The sequence below is a fragment of the Gossypium hirsutum genome, chromosome A09 (genome assembly GCF_007990345.1).
Source record: "Gossypium hirsutum isolate 1008001.06 chromosome A09, Gossypium_hirsutum_v2.1, whole genome shotgun sequence".
Lineage (NCBI taxonomy): Eukaryota > Viridiplantae > Streptophyta > Magnoliopsida > Malvales > Malvaceae > Gossypium > Gossypium hirsutum.
Window position 1 is genome coordinate 10816553 of NC_053432.1, and position 20430 is coordinate 10836982.

Here is a 20430-nt window from a genome sequence, read left to right on the forward strand (position 1 = left end):
GAGGAGGACAATGTGTTATCTAAAGTGCGAGGGATGGGGGAACATAGAAAATGGGTTGTAGCAGATTAAACTAGTTTTTGTACTTGAGGAGCTTGAATACAAGCACTTTTATTATATTTTAATCAAGTTTTTATAAGTTTAGTTTGCATTCAATAAAAAGTTTATTTTGAGTCTTTATTGAACTTAGGGACCAAATGAGGCCTAAATGTGAGCTAACATATTTAGTAAGTGTGCAGGAGACCATAAAAGGGCATAGGAACTCAATTTGGTCACTGTGTTACAACACAGGAAGTTCAATGTTGCAACATAGGGAGTAGAATACAATAATCTCGAGATTGCCTTCGGTGTCGTGACATAGTTATGGGATGTCGTGGGACACCTCTGATGCTACCTTTGAACCTGAGCATACTGCCTTCAATGTCGCGACACGGCACTAAGGTGTCGCGACATCAGTCCTATACAGGAAATACTTACGAGGGCGTTTGGCTCACACAACCAAAATTTAAACACGAAAGCATCATCTAACCTAGGGTTAAGAATGACAGCGACCCCAACTCTATAAATATGCTTTTAAACACTTGTTAAAGGAAAACTTTTTATATTCTTAAGTATTCCTTGAAATTTTAGTTTTTAGTTTTCATTTCTTTTAGGCTTTAGGTTTATTTCAGTTCTTCGTATTCATGTTATTTAGAGAAGCTGCTTTGTAAACTTGGAACAAATCTTATGGATTTTGTGCTTACAATCAATCAAATACAATTCAGGGTTTCATACAGAAATAGAGAAACTAGGTTTGCCTATAAAGACACTTTGATTTGATCGAGGTGGGGAGTACTTATTGGATGAGTTCTTAGGTTACCTTGTAGAGAATGGGATACTGTCCCAATTAACCATGTCGAGAACTCTACAACAGAATGACATGGTGGAGATAAGGAATCGAACTTTGTTAGATATGATTCAATCGGTGTTAATTATTCTCAGTTGCCAATTTTCTTTTGGGGATACACTTTACAAACATCTTGCTACATTTTGAAAGATGTACCAATTAAGGTCGCACCGAAAACTCCATATGAATTTTGGCACAATAGGAAGCCAAGCCTAAAGCATTTTAGGATTTAGGGATACCCAACCTACATATTAGAAAAAGATAAGAGCAAGTTAGATTCAGAGACAAAATTGTGCATATTTGTATAATATTCTAAAGAAATGAATAGTGGGTTTTTTTTATAACCCAAAAGAGCAAACAATCATAGTGTCAACCCATGCTAATTTCCTTGAGGAGGGTTACATGAATAACTTTAAACCTCAAAGTAAAGAAAAACTTGAGGAACTTTTGGGAAATACACAAAACCCTACAGAAACGATTACGGATCCAACTCCTAATAGTAGACCAGCAAATGGTCAGCAACATAGGGAGCTTCGTCATAGTGGAAGGATCTCTCGTAGGCTTGAGTTCTTCCAATTTGGCGAAAGAGTTTTTAACACTAAGTCTACCGAACAGGAAGATGATGGCTCACTCACATTTGATTAAGTGATGTAGGCAAGGGCGAATCTAGGGGGCTGGAAGGGGCGCCGGCCCCCTCTAAAATGGAAATTTTTTTATTTTGGCCCTTTAAAATTTTTAAAACTTTATATTAGTAAAGGTAAAATTGCACTTTGGCCCCCCTAAAAATGAAAAAAATTGATTTAATTTTGGCCCCCTTAAAAAAAATTTTATGGCTTTGCCCCTAGATGTAAACTGTTGATTCTAAGCTCTAAGGAATAATAACTATGAGAGCTGAATGAATTTTATGAAATCCGACTCAATGCGAGAACTTGTAGACTTATTGTAATGGATAAAACCTATAACGTGTTAGTGGGCTACAAGAAGAAAAGATATTAAAATAAGAAAAAAGAGTAAATTCTTTCAAGTCACTTGCAAAAGTACTTCAAAAAGTTGGGATAAAACACAAAAAAAATTTAGGGTAAACTACACCACTTGTCCCTAAACTTTGTTTAAAATTACATTTCGGTCACCCAAATTTTAAAAGTTATATAATAGTCACTAACATTATTGAATTGTTACATTTTGGTCAATTGTCCGTTAACTACCATCAAGTGAATGACATGACACATTAATTTAAATAGTTAATTACTAATTTAGCCCTTAAATTCTAGCTAAAATTTTATTTTGAAAAAATTTTAAAAAAAATCTTAAAATTACAGTAAAAATTATTTAAAAAATTATTTAAAATATTTTTAAAAAATAAATCTGCTATCGATTTTTTTTATCTTTCTTTATCTTTTTTTTCTTAAGAAATCAAAGCCAGATTTCCATTAAAACAAAATTAAACCAAATTTTATTAAAGCCAAAATTTACATTCAAAGAAGCCTTGTTTTGGTGAATCATGAGGGTTTTTTTTTAATAATTGAGCTCTTTTTCAATAACGGGGAAACATTTTCATTTTCAATAAAATTCTCGATTTGATGAGAACTATTTAATGCAAACACTAATTTTACATGTTGAAGACACTCTCTAATACAATTCTAAAAGCACCTATTTCAATAAAATCATGGTTTTATTACTATTGAAATACAATAAAAACAAGTAAACAAAATCTTTCGATTTTGCATCTCATGGTTACGAAGAAGAAGATGAAGACAAAGAGTTCCTTTCATTGCTTCTCCACTTCTAGAAATGTGTTAATGACTTTGGGATTTTATTTTAAATTGAAATTTCACTTTTCATAATTTATTTCTTATAAATTTAAAACATTAACATTATTTTCTAAAATTTCAAACTCCATAGTCTTTGTTTAGAACCCAAAATTTTATATTAAGAATTTAAAATCCAAAAATTCTTAAATCTAATAACTTAAATATTAAAGCTTCTTAGTGTATTAAACAATAAGATCTTCAAGTTGGAAAGTTTGTAATAGCCAAGGGTATGCGAAAATGAGTAATTGAAATTTTATAATGGTGATTACACACCATCAAGAGATACAAAAGTATAGAATATGCAAAAATGAGTATTCACTAAAGTAGAAGAAGTAAACATTAAATAAATTTTTATGTACCTTTTAGTTGGAAACATGGGTGATGAAGATGAAACTAAATATTAACAAAAGCATGAGAAATTTGAAGATGAGTAATCAAAACTTTTAGTCGATTTATTTTTTTGCTTCAATCAATTTTTTATTTATTTATTTTTAGCTTCAATCAAGCATGGAAAATATTTTTGATATTTTTAAGTTTTTTTAAAGTAGGGAAGACAGTCTTGTAAAAAGACGATGGTTTTTGGGTTTCGACTTGAAAGTTTGATAATTATTTAAATATTTTTGTAAATTTATTAGAATTTTTTTACATATATATTTTGAACTTTTAGAAATTTTTTATTTAATATTTTTATTTTTAAAAATACTTTAACTTAATTTTTAATATAGTTTAAATAGTCTATATTTATCTTAAAGATTTTTAAAAAAAAATTTAGAATTATTGTTAAGAAAAATTTTAAAAATCAAAATGCTATTTTAGATATAGTTTAAGCACCAAATTAGTAATTAATCATTTAAATTAACATTTCACGTAATCATTTAACAGAAAAATTTAATGGAGGGGCTAATTTGCTTGTTTCAAAATGTATAAAGACTAATTTACTCATTTTTCAGTAGAAAGGCCGAAATGCAATCCACCCTTAAATATGGAGGATTCCTGTATACTTTTATTGATTTCATTATGCCAAACTCCACAAATGATTTATAAATGAAAAATATTATTTCTTCAATTAAAATTAAAAACTTTCATGACTAGTACTTATTTAATCCTGTCAAAAAAATATGTATTTGCTTATAAAAAAAGTAAAACAATGGTAAAAATATTATAGAGGCCTCTGTAATATGAGTTAGATTACTTAACAAATAAGTAAATTAATTTTTGTACATTAAATCAAAGAACAATTTAGTTATTTTTATTAAAAATTCCATCTATATGTACTATTAAAAATTGGCGTATCCAAAGGAATAACCAAATAGAGACACGGTTTACCACGAGTATATCATGCTGACGTATAAAGATTAATTTTTAATATTAAAAATAGATAAAATTTTTAATTGAAGGAATATATTGTACTTTAATTTAATGTATATGGATTAATTTATTTATTTTTTTGAGTGGAAAGTAGAAAATACAATCTCAAAAACCAACCTATAATTACTTGTTTAGTGGTAGTTTTAAAGTATAATTACTTGTTTAGTAGTAGTTTAAAGACTTATTATTGTTGCTGTTGTTATTATTATTATTAATAATTTATGTTAAATGATAGGTAGAAAGACATTATGTACCACATATGACCAAACAACATTAGCATTTAATGTACACAACTGTTAGAGCAAAACCAACCATCTGTATCTCAATGGAGATTACTACAACCTTATTAAATTCATTCCATTTAGTTTCCTCACCCATTGAAAGAGACTATCCAGCCACCCCTTCTTTACAAATCCTTTCTGGGTTATATTCAGTTCTATAGCTCAGCTTCTGAAACACCTCCCCCCCCCCCCAAATTCCACCATTGAAATGGCCTCAGCTACCAAGTTTTCATACCACAGACTGAAACATGAAGAAGAAGAAGGCCATGTGCTTGAAGCTGATGAAATTGCAGAGAGGTTGATGATGATGGGAAGACCAAGGCCATGCGTGAGGCTCAAAAGGGTGTCTGTCAAGAAAAGGTTTAGGGTTAAGGTTCCAAGCTTGAGGAGGTTGTTGAGGAAGAAAGTGAAGCTTGTGAGGGTTTCATTTGGTAAGATGGTGAAGAGATTTAAAGAAAGTCAAGCCCATTTGGGTGATCTTTTTGCTGGGAATTATATGTTTATTCAAGTCAATCCTACAACCATGAAATACTGCTTTGAAAAATCTTATGGAGGCCTTGCTTTAAATGGCTTGCCTTCGTCTAGGTGTTCTCTCTCTAGGATTGCTTGATGTTTGAAGGTTTGAAATTGTGTGTGTGTTGCCTTTTCTTGTATTAGATCTTGACTCATACAGGGTAGCTGCAACTTTTCTTTTAATACAAAATAGCCTAAGGGTTCCAAAGCTAAGATTCAACTTATTAAGTTTGGGGTTCATTTGCAATATGTTGTATGAAAATGGGAAAAATTTTCCATTTATGGAAAACTTAATTTCATTTGTGCAAATGATTCAATTGCAAGTTGCTAATGTTGCATGTGGCATTCCAATTTGTAAGTTAGGAAAACTCAGTTTTCAATACTATCAAAAAGAGATTTGTGTCTGAATTTTGTGAAAAAAGAAAAAAAAAATTAGCAGAAGACAGTTGGGGGATGGGAGTTAATGTAAGAAGTCAATGTCATCAAATGTAAGACACGTGTTGTTTATCGTGACACTTGTTTTTGACCTTTTTAGATCGTTCAAGATAGAATCCGTAAAGGGCAATAGTTTGGTTCATCTAACCCAATGATTTATAATTGTGAATTTTTTAGTTACAGTAATATCAATATCAATCTGTATATGTATTTTATTAAATGATGGTAATTTATAGTTTTTGTTTATTTATTATATAAAAATTTAATATTTAGCTTTTTATTTTAATTTGATGTGGTTTTATTTTTATTATTTAGTGTTTTATTAAGTTGGTATTACTTTCAACCGAGTCATCAACTTGAGTGTTAAATTATGAAAATGATTAAAATAAATTATATTATTCGTGGTACTTTAATCTTTTTCATTTAAGAAAAAAATAAAAATATGCATATGATGAGATTTTAACTCGAACAATTGTACTAGTAAAACTTTTAATTTATTACTCAGTTAAAGCTTTATTTTGATATTTTTATACATTTTAATTTTAATTATGCACAATTTATTACTTCCATCAATTGTATATACTAATAACGTATCTAATTGAGTTGGTGCCACAAATTAACTCGACAATAACTCAAGATTAATAACAACACAATGATAAACAATTAAATCTAATTTTTAATTTAGTACATACATATTTCATGTGTAATTATTACTAATTAGTTTTAAGTCATATGTTTCATTATTTATTGTATGTTATTTTTAAATACACATTTGTGGTTTCCACACACATTCATATGCGATATGATTTCTAGTTATTATTTAAGTCATTTACTGAGTTAGTATCACGAATCAACCAGACACCAACTCGGTTATGGAAATTATTGAAATATTCTTTTGTAATTAATTTAAGTTACATTATTTGAGAGTACATTAACCTTTTTAATTTAACAAAAATCAATAAAAATATACAAATGGTGGAATTTGAACCCACATAAAACTTTAATTTTATCACTTAACTAAAGCTAAAATTTGATGTTTTTCATATGTTTACTTTAATATGCGCAATTTATTACCTTCATCAATCATATATGATCTATACTATTATTTAGTCTATGACTGAGTTGGTGTCATGAGTTAATGGGGCACCAGATTGATTATGAAAATTACAAAAATATCTTTTCTTAATTAAAATAAGTTAAAGTTTTAAGGTACTTTAGTCTTTTTGGTCTTTTTAATTTATTGTATGTAATTTTTAAACACATCTTTGTATTCAAAATATGTCGTTTTCGCATGCATACGCTTGTGATAGAATTTCTAGTGTCATTAGTTAATTTCTATAATCAAGGGGGAAGTTGGAATTATTTATAAAGGGAGTCGGCTATTTATATAAAGTAGACATTGTTATAGGCCAATTTGGCCCACTTACATTACACCAAACCTAAACAATAACCCTTACGCAAAACCCATTACAATTAAACCAATCTATTAAACCCACTAAAAAAACCCAAATACCCAACAGCCCAATTACACCCAAATCCTAAACCAAATTCAAAAAAGCTATCACAAACCCTAGCCTCCCCCCACTTGCCTCAGCGCCGCAACTACCCTCCCACTTGCCTCTGCCAACACCATCCCTTGGTGCCACCTGCCCCATGGTCACCTCCACCGGCCACCAACTCACCTGCAAGGTCAAGCAGACATGCAACAATAAGAAACAGACCATGTAAAGGCTATAAAAAGCCATGAAAACCATTGTAAAAGGGTCGGCTCTTTTTCTTTTTTTTTTCTTTTTGGTGTTTATTCGAATGTTAAGGGAAAATCAATACCTAAGTTAGAGTACAACTCACATACAAGCAGTGATTCGAATACTCAAAAATCAGAGAATCAAAGATATCAAAAATCAAAAACTAGAAACCTAAGGTAATATATATATTTTTTGTTTTAGTTTCGTTTTCTAGGCCTATTTTCTACATATATATACTAAAACATATAAAAAAATATAAAACAAATTTTAAAAATAAAAAGAAAAATTAAAAAATTTTACCTAAGGCGATTTTCGGCCATCGTGTACGGTGGCCGGCGCTGCGGTGCGACGGCGGTGCACGATGGTCCGATGACCGACCGGTAACCGGCCTTTGGCCGGAATCCCTTCCCTCCTCCTCTCCCTCTTCTCTCCCTCTTCTCTCCCCCTTTTTTTTCTTTTCCTCGTTTCAAAATGAATTAAATTTTTTTTTGTCTTATATAGGGACCAAAACGGTGCGTTTTGGTCCCCTCATTTTAAATAAAACGACGTCGTTTTGGCCCCGGGTCCGGTCGACCCGACCCGCTCCAGCAAGGATCCGCGCGTTTTTTTAAGGGAGGGGTTATTTGCACATTTAACCACTCCACTTTTTAAATGTTTTGCAATTAAGTCTTTCATGTTTTTAATTTGGCCACATAATTTTCTGAGGTTTTCAATTTAGTCCCCGTGCATACGCAGCGTTTTAATGACTGGGAATATTGCGCTTTTGGTCCCTTTACGTTTCTCGCGTGTTCAAATAAGCCCTTTCTCTTCCTTTTATTTTCAAATTCGCCCCTAAAACTTTGATTTTAATTCAATTTTAGTCTTTTTTTCATTTTTATTTATTTATTTATTTTCATTTTTTTATCATTCCTAATATTATTAATACTATTATTTCTATTATTATTATTATTATTGTTTTTATTAATATTCTAGTTATTAAATATTATTATTTTAATGCATTATTATTTCTAGTTATTATTATTTCTAATATTATTATTATATATAATATTAGTGTGTGTTTTATTATATATGTATGTATATACATTTTTATATACAGTATTATTTTAATTACTTTATTCTAATAATATTATTATATTATTATTATTATATTATACTTAGATATATATATTTATTTTAAAATGTCTCGTTGTTTTACTATTATGTACATATGTATTTATTATTATATTATTTATCTTCACTATTATTTTTATTTTTTATCATTATTATACATATATGCGTATAGATATTTTAAGTACTTATCATAAAAATATTATTTTCTTATTATATTATTATGTATATTATTTTACTCATTTCTTCATTATTTTTTATTTTTTATTTTTTTATTTTAATACTCTTATTTAGGTTTTTTTTAAAAAATTATATTTTTCATATATCATGTTTTTTCTTTATATATTATATTATTTGTATATTTTATTGTATTGTATATATATATTTTAAATAATTATATTATGTATATATTTGTAAGTATCATACTATTCATATATTTTATTGTTATTTCATATATATATTATTAGTTATATATATTTTTATACTATTTCATGTATGTATTTTTTATATTATCCTATTATTGTTGTTAATATTAGTATATGTATATATCTTTAATATATATATAGGTACATATTTATGTGACATTATTAATAGGTGTTTTCAACATTATATTTATGTATGTATATATTATGCAAATATTTTAACATTATGCATTTTTATATACTATGTATATATATACCTTTTTAGTATTGTATCTTTATATGTATCATGTATATATTTCAAATGCTATATTATATTTTTTCTTACATGTTATCTTATATATATATATTTTAATAACTCTATATTATGTATGTATTTTTAACATAATACTATGTATATACTTTGTAATACTATTATCATGTTTATATTTAAAATATGTATACGTATGTCTATAGGTAACATTATTAGTATTTTTAATATTATGTTTCCATCACTTTACTTATTATTATTATATGTTTATATATGTTCGTCTCTATTTCTTGTTTAATGCTATTATTATCGTGTTTAGTATCATATCCATTACTTTTGTTTTCTACTATTATTATCGCATATACATTGTTAATGTTTTATATATTATTTGCTTCATATATTTTTAACTTTTTATTATTATTTATCCGTTCCGAAGTTAGCATATTAGTTCACATCTTATTTCAACATCAATGTTAGTTTTCTATCACTTTTATTGTCCTATCTAGAAATATTTTCGTTCATGTCTTCAAATTAATTATGATAAATAAGGCAACGTACCGATTTAACGTTTAGTCATCGATTTCATCGCTATGTTGGGTGAACATCAATCGACTTGTGTTAAGACTGTATGTCCTTCTCAAAAATCAAAAGAATTGAAAATCAAAAGAATTGAAAATCCTTGTGTTTCAACCAGATCACGACTAAATGTTACTTTGAACTTGCAATTTTGAAAATTAAGACAGCACTTGTAAAATAGGATACCAATTTTGGGCGTCGTGAGGGTGCTAATACCTTCCTCGCGCGTAACCGACTCCGTTCCCTGATTTTTATCTGGCTTTTGACGTAGACCTAAATTTAGCCTTCTTTTTGTTAGAAGAAAATGAATTTTCTTATCAAAAGATGATTTATTAGGTGTCCGATAACACCTAAAAAAAGATCGGTGGCGACTCCCTTTTTTTCATAAAATCGAAATTCCATTTTCAAATTTTCAATAAATCGCCACAATTAGCGACCAAGCTAAAGATTTTACGTCGCGACAGCTGGCGACTCCACTAGGGACCCTTTTTGAGAGTCGTGTCTAGAATTAAACTCGCGTTGTCAGAATTTTCGAACTTCCTTGTTCAAATTAACATTTAGTCGTGATCTTCAAAATTTGTTTTCAAAAAAATTCATGCATTTGCATCATGCTGTAAATATTCTTCTAACTTGTTTTATCTTGTTGGTTTTCAGCTCTAAATTTTTTAGTTTTTATAGTTTAGTTTTTTAATAAAACGTAAAGGTTTGTGAGTTTCTCCCCACACACCGTGCACTTGCATTTTGCATAACATGAGCTCTCTACCCGGGCTCCGTCCGTTTAAGTGAAAGTAAACGCTATGCCTTCGTGAGTTAACCCGTCCCTCCGCACAGGCTAGTGAATACTTTCGGGTTACATATGACTTATGCTTTCGTGAGTTAACTTTTCCCTCCGCATAGGCATAAGTAAATGTGATCCCTCAAATTGAACTTGTGAGCCTGTGATGGGCTACGACCGAGGCTTCATATTAATCTTAGTAGATGACAGTATGGGTAATTCGAGTACCTGTATAGAACCGAAACCACATATAGTGAACCGTACGAGCCACCTAATTAGAGCCATGCCTAACCTCCGTCTGTTAATAGTCACCAAAATAAGTACATGGGAGAAACGCCTCTTCTTTTTTTATTTCTTTGACATTTACACTTTCTATTTTGATTTTCTGTAATTCATACTTGTTGTACTAACCAAGATGTTTGTCTGTGTTCTTATTTTGCATCATGCATTGTAGGCATCATATTAGGAAAGTGTTGACTAGAGATTGGTTGCCAAAAAACAGGTTTCTCATGGAAGAGTCAATTATACAAACAACCGAGAAGAATGTCGTGGTTCGGGACTGGTCTTTAAAAACTCAGAAAGAAAAAGGGGATAGTCTAGTGGAGGGATGTATTGCCAATTTGCCCGAGCACGTAACTGTGAATATTCACCAAAATAACCTTGAAGACTTGGTTCGGATTTGGAATCAGTGGGACTCAGACATTATGGGTATATTCACTGGGAAGTACAGAGATATAGCCCACTTGATCGCTATCAACATAGATGAGCGTTTGATTCAAGCCATGATTGGATTTTGGGATCCGGCCTACCTATGTTTTACTTTCAATCAAGAAGACATGACTCCGACTATAGAGGAGTACGTTGCCTTGCTTCGTGTTGAAAATGTGCAATTCTATAAAGTATACGTGAATGAGCCTAAGCCGATGACCTTCAAGAAAAAGTTGGTGAGATTGACAGACATGACTGACGCATGGGCCGAAAAACAGATAAAGAAGAAGAATGAAACAATTTGCATTCCATGGTCTTCCCTACGAGATTTGGTTCTGAACCATCCCGACATGTTGAAAAAGGTAAATCTATTTGCTTTGGCCATTTACGGTTTGATCATCTTCCCGAAAGTCCTTGGACACATAGAAGTTGCGGTGGTAGATTTCTTCGAAAGATTAAAGCAAGGAATCAACCCTGTCCCGACTATCTTGGCCGAGACCTTTTATCGGATGTGCACAGTTGCTCAATGTCTAGATTTTGAGCCTGAAAAGTAGAACGCACACCGTACTACATGTTTTCAAAAACCTTCGCTCCCTTGGAAGCCTATCTTGAGAGAGAATGGCCAAAAGACGTCATTGAAGAGCATTGGGTTTCAGTTTTTCAGAACCTTCGAGCCGAAGATGTAACCTGGAGAGCACTGTCGATATGCCCGTCAGTTCTGTTATACAAGGTTGGAAATCAAGATTGGGTACCACTACTCAGGTTATGGGGAGGAGTTGGATATGCCCCGCTATTAGTCCAAAGGCAATTTTCTTCACGACAATTCATACCCGCCACTGGAGGATTAGCACAGTCTGAGTTTGCTTTTGCGGGCGAGGGATATATGAAGAGGGTTCGAGCTATCGCAAAGTCTTGGAAAAGAATTCATCTCATGAAATTAGCTTTATACACTGACACTCTCACCTAAGATTAAGACATATGGAGGAAGCAACGGGTGAACAGTCAACAAATCTCGTCAACAAACTACACCGTCCAGAATCCTTTCTAGGAAGAAGTGCCATCTGAGTTAGAAATGGCAAGACAAGAATTTGAACAAGAAAAGGTCAAGATGTCTCGGGACCTTAGTGCTCTTCAAGAGGAAAACTACCAATTGAAGATCAATGTTCAGATTGAAAAATCCAGAACCGAGAAAGTACAAAAAGAAGCTGAAGTCATCAGAAATGACTTAAGGGATCTCCATCTGGAAAATAAGAAGTTAAGAAGCACAATAAAGAACAGTGGGCTGGGCAAGTCGTCGGCAGAATGGAAAGAAGAAATTAGCAACATCAAAGGAGGGATGGAATTCTGGAAAGGGAAAGCGAAGAAAGAGGAGGAAAAGGCTGTGCGGGTGATGATAGAACTAAGGAAGAAGAATGCCGAATATGAAGCTATGTCTGCCGAGATAATGATTAGTCGATCTAAACGTCAAGAACTAAAAGAGAGGATACGAGATTTAGAAGATATGCTGCAAGATCGTCAACAACAGCAAGATACTCTCTTGAAGGCTTTGGAAGAAAAGAATAGTCAATATGATAGAGACATTCGTGCTTACGAAGAGGGCCTCTAAGAAAAAGAAATGTAACTTAGCTGTTTGATAAATGAAATTCGTGGGGTAGCCATGCACGTGGTACAACTATCGGAAGAAGCTGAAATTCTCATTTGCCAATTCCCTCCAAGTCGAAGATCGAACATATCAGAATTCTTAGCACGAGTAAAGAAATATGGCGATATAGCTAGGAGTTTGTGTAATAGCTGAATCGAAAATGGCAAAATGTTTTGTAATGAACTCTTTTGATGAAAGAAATGCCTAAAAAGGGACTATCTTGAAATCAACACCAACTTCTTGCATTTCTTTCATGACTAACATTCATTTAACATTTATGCATTCATTCATTCATTGCATATCCCATAATCGTTCGCTGAGGTTAAAACATACAATTCGCAGTTGTAATACCACAAGACTGGAACCACGTCATTCGTATAGAACGTGCCGACAAGCTAGAGTAATGGAGGCTGAATTCAATGAAAGGATTGAAATGATGGAAAGAATTCAAAGGGAATTACAAAAGCAGTTGGCTAAGTTGCAGCAAGAGACAAGAGACTTAATGGTGAGGTCTCGAGAAGAATCGCTCGAACAAAGGGACCAACTGGCCAAGATGATAGAAATGATGTCAGCTCTAGTAAAAGGAAAGAGACCTATGAACCTTGACATTGTGGAACCACAGTCAAGGGTTAATCACGATCAGGATCCGCCCCATCCGCCAGGATTTACTCCACCGCACGCCCACGCAACACAAAGAGGGTACGTTTAATGGGAACCTATAGGCCTGGAGCAACGACCTGCGCCACCTGCTCATCTGGGGTAAGGAACGTTCGTATCAAACCCGGAGGCTAGTCCTGCTGATCCACTTGTTCCAGATTTGGACGATCTAGCAGAGATAGCAGGTTGAAATTGGATAATCACGATGCGAATAAGAAATATAGGAGCCTAGAGGAAAGACTCAAAGCGATAGAAGGCACTGAAGTCTTCTCCGCACTAGGTGCTAAAGAACTCAGTTTAGTGCCCGATCTAATTCTGCCTCCGAAGTTCAAGGTGCCTGATTTTGAAAAGTACGATGGGACAAGATGCCCAAAAGCGCATATCATCATGTTCTGGCGGAAGATGACCGGCTATGTGAACGAAGATAAGCTACTCATACATTGTTTTCAAGATAGTCTAGTAGGATCGGCTCTTCGGTGGTACAACCAGCTTAGTAGGGAAAAGATCCGATCCTGGAAAGACTTGGCGTCAGCATTCTGCGAGCAGTTCAAGCATGTATTGGATATGGTGCCTGATCGAATGACTCTACAAATGATGGAAAAGAAACCAGCAGAAACCTTTAGACAGTATGCGCAAAGGGGGAGAGATATCTCGGCCCAAGTGGAGCCTCCACTGACTAAGACTGAGATAACGGTCCTTTTCATCAACACGTTAAAAGCGCCTTTCTATGACAAACTGGTGGGAAGTGCTACGAAGGATTTTTCGAATATCGTAATATCTGGAGAACTTATCGAGAATGCCATCAAAAGTGGGAGGATGAAAGGTTCAGAAAGTTCAAAAAGGGCAGCGTCCATGAAGAAGAAAGAACCAGAAGCCCATATGGTGGGAATGGGAAGCCGTTATACCCCTAATCCATATCCAAACCAACCCCGACCTCGAAATTATCCTCCTCCAAATTTTTATTATCCTCCTTAGACCCCTTACTACCAAGCACCACCTCCTTCCTACCCCATATACGCCACGAACAACCAAAGGCCCGTCACCACATTCCCACAAAACACTCTACTCGCTTAAAGCCAACCCAAAAATGAACCAAGACCAGCAAGGCCCAATCCCGAGAGACTGCAATTTACCCCTATTCCTGTGTCGTATGGGGAATTGTACCCAAAACTTTTGGCACCCTTTAAACCTCCATACCCAAAATAGTACGATCCAAATGCTAGTTGTGCATACCATGCTGGGAACCAGGGGCATTCTACGGAGAATTGCCTTGCCTTCAAAAGGAGAGTTCAAGGACTCATCGATGCGGGCATTCTGCGATTTGATGGTACTAGTGGTACGGCCGGAAACCCATTCCCAAACCACACCGAAGGGAATATGAGCACAGTGGGAGAGGAGGACAAACGATAAAGTAGAAGATGGGTTTTGAAATAAGAACACCTCTGCAGAAAATCTGGGAGGTGCTAGTTGAAAAGGGGTTGCTCTGTCATCTTAACAGAGTATTCGAAGGAAGAAATGCAAAAGGTCAAAGTTTTTACGAATTCTATGGAATTGAGGGGCACGACATTCAATCTTGCGAGGAGTTCAGGAGATTACTGCAAAATATGATGGATAATAAGGAGATTGGGATTTTTTATAAAGGTAAAGAGGTCGATAGAGGAGAAATATGCACCTCTGACAATCAATCGTCAAGTTTCCTGTATAGCACCGACCGACCGTTAATAATCTATTATGACGCGAAGAAGGAGCCAGTGAAACCAAAAGTGATAATCGAAGTACCATCTCCTTTCCCCTACAAGGACAATAAAGCAGTACCATGGAAATACGACGTCAATATCGTCACACCTGAAGATGAAAAACCCAAAGCCATGACTGGAAGTGTTGGGGAAGTAGGTCATTTCACTCGTAGTGGGAGATGTTATTCGAAAGAGGTCGAACCTGTGAAGAAGAATAGTGACTTGAAACAGAAAGGAAAAACACTAATGCACGTGACTGAAGATGAGCATGAAACTGTGCCTGAACAAGAAGCTAAAAAGCCTGTAGACGAGGAGGAAGCACAGAAATTCTTAAAATTTATCAAGCACAGTGAGTACAATGTGGTGGAACAATTGAGTAAGCAGCCAGTACGAATCTCAGTATTATCTCTACTGTTAAATTTAGAGCCACACCGGAACGCCTTATTAAAGGTGTTGAATCAAGCTTACGTGGCAAACAATATATCCGTTGAGAAGCTTGACAGATGGGTGAATAACCTAAACGCGGATAATTTCATTTCTTTTAGTGATGATGAAATACCACCCAATGGTAGAGGCTCCGTGAAAGCATTGCATATCACAACCCCCTGCAAGGGTTATATAATACTGAACGTACTCATCGACAATGGATCGGCGCTCAACGTCATGCCTTTGGCCACACTTTCCAGAATCCCGATGGATCTGTCCTATTTAAGGCCCTGTCATTCCACAGTAAGGGCATTCGATGGGACAAGACGAGAAGTCATGGGAAAGATTGAGATCATTCTGGAAGTGGGCCCTTATATATACGATGTTGAATTTCAAGTCATGGACATTACACCATCATACAAATGCCTTTTGGGAAGGCCTTGGATCTATTCTGCTGGAGCGGTCCCATCATCCCTCTATCAAAATGTGAAATTTATCATGGATGGCTGTTTGGTCACTGTCGAGGGAGAAGAAGACATTGTAGCATCTATTTCTACTGATGCACCATACATTGAAGTGAATAAAGATGCTATAGAATGTTCCTTCCGATCCCTTGAATTTGTCAATGCCACATTCGTCGCTGAGGGAAATAGAATTCCCGTGCCAAAACTGTTGAGAAATACCAGGATGGGTATCAAGCTGACTGTGGGGAGAGGAGCCCGAGCGAGGAAAGGTTTGGGAAAATTTCAATAAGGAATAGTCAGGGCTCTAAAGCCAGTACACCACATATTTATGTGACATTATTAATAGGTGTTTTCAACATTATATTTATGCATGTATATATTATGCAAATATTTTAACATTATGCATTTTTATATACTATGTATATATATACCTTTTTAGTATTGCATCTTTATATGTATCATGTATATATTTCAAATGCTATATTATATTTTTTCTTACATATTATCTTATATATATATATATATATTTTAATAACTCTATATTATGTATGTATTTTTAACATCATACTATGTATATACTTTGTAATACTATTATCATGTTTATATTTAAAATATGTATACGTATGTCTATAGGTAACATTATTAGTGTTTTTAATATTATGTTTCCATCACTTTACTTATTATTATTATATGTTTATATATGTTCGTCTCTATTTCTTGTTTAATGCTATTATTATCGTGTTTAGTATCATATCCATTACTTTTGTTTTTTACTATTATTATCGCATATACATTGTTAATGTTTTATATATTATTTGCTTCATATATTTTTAACTTTTTATTATTATTTATCCGTTCCGAAGTTAGCATATTAGTTCACATCTTATTTCAACATCAATGTTAGTTTTCTATCACTTTTATTGTCCTATCTAGAAATATTTTTGTTCATGTCTTCAAATTAATTATGATAAATAAGGCAACGTACTGATTTAACGTTTAGTCATTGATTTCATCGCTATGTTGGGTGAACAACAATCGACTTGTTTTAAGACGGTATGTCCTTCTCAAAAATCAAAAGAATTGAAAATCAAAAGAATTGAAAATCCTCATGTTTCAACCAGATCACGACTAAATGTTACTTTGAACTTGCAATTTTGAAAATTAAGACAGCACTTGTAAAATAGGATACCAATTTTGGGTGTCGCGAGGGTGTTAATACCTTCCTCGCGCGTAACCGACTCTCGTACTCTGATTTTTATCTGGCTTTTGACGTAGACCTAAATTTGGCCTTCTTTTTGTTAGAAGAAAATGAATTTTCTTATCAAAAGATGATTTATTAGGTGTCCGATAACACCTAAAAAAAGATCGGTGGCGACTCCCTTTTTTTCATAAAACCGAAATTCTATTTTCAAATTTTCAATAAATCGCCACAATTAGCGACCAAGCTAAAGATTTTACGTCGCGACAGACATTTTCAAAGTAGGTCCGGGTCAGGCCTACTCTGTACAAGGTGTTTTTATATTCAAGTTAGTCTTGGTCACCCAAATCAACATTTAAAAAAGCAAAATAGGTTAAATGCTTAATATGTATTAGATACTGCAATTATTTATGTTTTTTATCAAATTAATATTTAAATACTATTTTATATTTAGATACAACAATTATTTAACATTGTTTTCTTACCAAATTAATATTTAAATACTATTTTGTATTTGTTTTTCAAATTAAACTAAAAATGTTACCAAACATTTTTTTATCAAATTAATATTTAGTACTACTTTGTATTAATTTATCAAATTAAACTAAAAATATTTCTAAATTTAATAGAAAAAATTATAAACTATATAAAAGAAATCAAGCTAAAATAAACATTAGAAAACTTGGGAAACACAAATTGTAAAATTTTTATATATGAATTATAATATCAAAATAAAAATTTAAAAAAACTTAAGGAGCTAAAATGAATATTTTTAATGTTAAGGGGCCGGAGCCCTTGCTACCCCTAAATCTGCCTCTGTGTATAGTTTATTTCATTAATTGTTTCGGATAAAAATTAAAATAATTTATTTCTTAAAAACATGCTTTGTAACACACAAGAAAAAAGAAAAACAATATTACTATTAGGAGTAAACAAATGAAAATTTTAAATTTATTTTCAAATTTCGAGTTAATCGAACTGGGTTATTTAGTTTTTTCCAAATCAACTTGAGTAAGTAATTCAATTTTTTAAATTTAAGATGAGTTGAATTTTACTATCCAAATAATTCGAATAACTTAAATAACAGATTGATATTGTTAGACAAAACACGTTATTGAACAAAATAAATTAAATATAAATAAACACATATGAAGCAAAATATAAATAGAATGATTTATAAGTAATTTATCAAATACGAAAATTAAATAAAACAATAATAAATAGTTGAAATAAAGGAGAATCGAGATTTTACGAAACGTTGAGCCCTATGAAACACAGTTTCCTTAAGGCAGATTCGACCGCTCCTACGGTACTTGGAGTAACATTGGTCGAATGTCTCCCAGGATACAATAACAGCAATGATCAAAGTAGTAGTACCTCTACAACGATTAACAGGCAAACAATGCCTTTTTCTATCACCGAAATGTTTGAAAATACAAAAAAGAAAAGGAAGAGTTTTGAGAGCAACAGAGTTTCGGTAAGAGAAAAATATCATAGATTATTTTCTTGTGTAAAACCCTTCAGAAATCATGACCTTTTATAGGCATGGAGAATGTTGAAATTTTAGAAAAAATATCCACAAAATCTGCTATTAAAAAATAAAAATTGTGTTGGGCTAAAATATCCATAGGCCTATTCGGGCCCGACGAGTTTGAACATTTCACGTCGTTCATGTCGTGCAGGTGCGCCCTAATCCCGTCGGGTTTGGAACTGCACCCCTGCGCACGAGGCAAAGTTACAAGTTTAGTCATTAAATTATTTTTTAAGAGGGTTTACATATATAAACACATCTCATAGTTTGGTATTTAACCAATGTGGGATCTAAACATTTACTTTTCCTCAACAATATTTCCATGTAGCATATTTTGAGCATCAATTTCTCATTCATCATTAAACTATTTTGAGCATATGATATATAGCATTGTAAAGGTCTCATAAAGTAGAATATGAAACCATAATTTTATGATTCAACTCTCCATATTTACCTATTGAGAATATTCCTCAAAGTCTCAAAGTTTCCATTAAAGCAATTTTTCCAATAGATATAAATATCCCTCGGGTCTATAACACTTTTGAAAATGTTCAAATTAGTCCTATAAAAGAAATTCAAAAAAATTCAAAATTATATCTAATATTCAATATATATTGAAATTTTAAAAAATGTATATATAAATTTAAAAAAAAAACTAAAAAATATTGAAAAAAAATCTAAAAACGCTATATTATATTTAAAAAAGAAGAAGCTAAAATGATAAATTTGATATCTAAATTATTAAATCAAGTTTATCATACTAATTATCTTGTTTTTTTCCTCTTATTTTGTTTTAAAAGAGCTTTCAAACATATGTGGTATTTATGTTCTTTGACTCGTAATTTAATCATATCATCAATAAGATTTCAGTATGATTGATTTATTTTTTTTAAAAAAAATTAACTTGAACAAATTCATTTGATTTGCTCGGATTTCATTTTACTCAACTTGATTCGAAAAAAAAATTAAATCAAGTTAGGATAATAAAATAAGACTTGTCAACTAGACTAACTCGAACTTTTTTCACTCAATTCAATCAAATACTCAACCTTAATTATCATGATAAGTTAGAAGGGATATTTAAAAAAAAAGTTCATGCTAACATTTTAACCAAAAAAATTAAACCGTTAACTATTTGGAATAAATAATGACATTATAAAACTAGAGGTACCAATTATGTAAAACAAATGCATATGAACTAAACCGAAATTTGAGCATAATGTAAGGATCAAAATCATATTTTAACCATTTTAAATATAAATTCAAGATATATTTTAACACAATGACTAAACTACCCATAATTTTCTATGCTTAAATTGAAAAATATAACATTCAAACCCACATCTACCATATTATTGCAAGTCAATCAAAGCATAAATTTAACATATCGTCGTATACAACAATTTTATATTAAAAACAAAAAAAAATCAAATTTTTATGGATTCAACTCTCCGAATTAAAAGATACCCAATTAAATCGTATACAATAATTATGTTTTGAGCCTCCTGCTGTGTATCTCCGTCCACCCTTTATCTCTCTATAACCTTTTTGTATTTGCTAGCATCCGCCGAAATATTAGTTTGTCTCTCATTGATAATTTATGCAATAATATGGTACGCCTTCTAAATAATTGCGTCTTTCGAGTTGGGGCCGTTATGACAAGTTTATATCGGATAAGGATAAATAAAAAAATTTATTTTCTTAAACAATTGAAATTTTATATTTTTGTATTTATATCAAACACTGATATTTCATGCAAAATTAATATTATCATCCAATTTTGCCCATAAAACTTTGAATATTTAAGCTCGAATTTTACCCTATGCAATTAGGCATCGAATTTTACCATATGTGAACACTGAGCAGATGTAGAAGGTAAAATGGTATCGATTCGATTCGATTCAG

At 32.3% G+C, this 20430-nt stretch overlaps 1 protein-coding gene across 2 annotated transcripts; it reads left to right on the forward strand.

Moving 5' to 3' along the window:
- The first annotated feature begins 4391 nt into the window (after positions 1 to 4391).
- On the forward strand, positions 4392 to 5264 carry LOC107892137 (uncharacterized). Of its 2 annotated transcripts, none has more exons than XM_041077524.1 (2): positions 4392 to 4903; positions 4953 to 5264. In XM_041077524.1, the coding sequence occupies exons 1-2, from the start codon at positions 4552 to 4554 to the stop codon at positions 4958 to 4960; spliced, it is 360 nt and encodes a 119-aa protein (XP_040933458.1). In that variant the 5' UTR covers positions 4392 to 4551; the 3' UTR covers positions 4961 to 5264. The 2 variants fall into 2 exon arrangements, with proteins under 2 accessions (XP_040933458.1, XP_040933459.1); XM_041077525.1 differs by having other exon boundaries at positions 4392 to 4899; positions 4949 to 5264.
- Positions 5265 to 20430: the final 15166 nt, after the last annotated feature.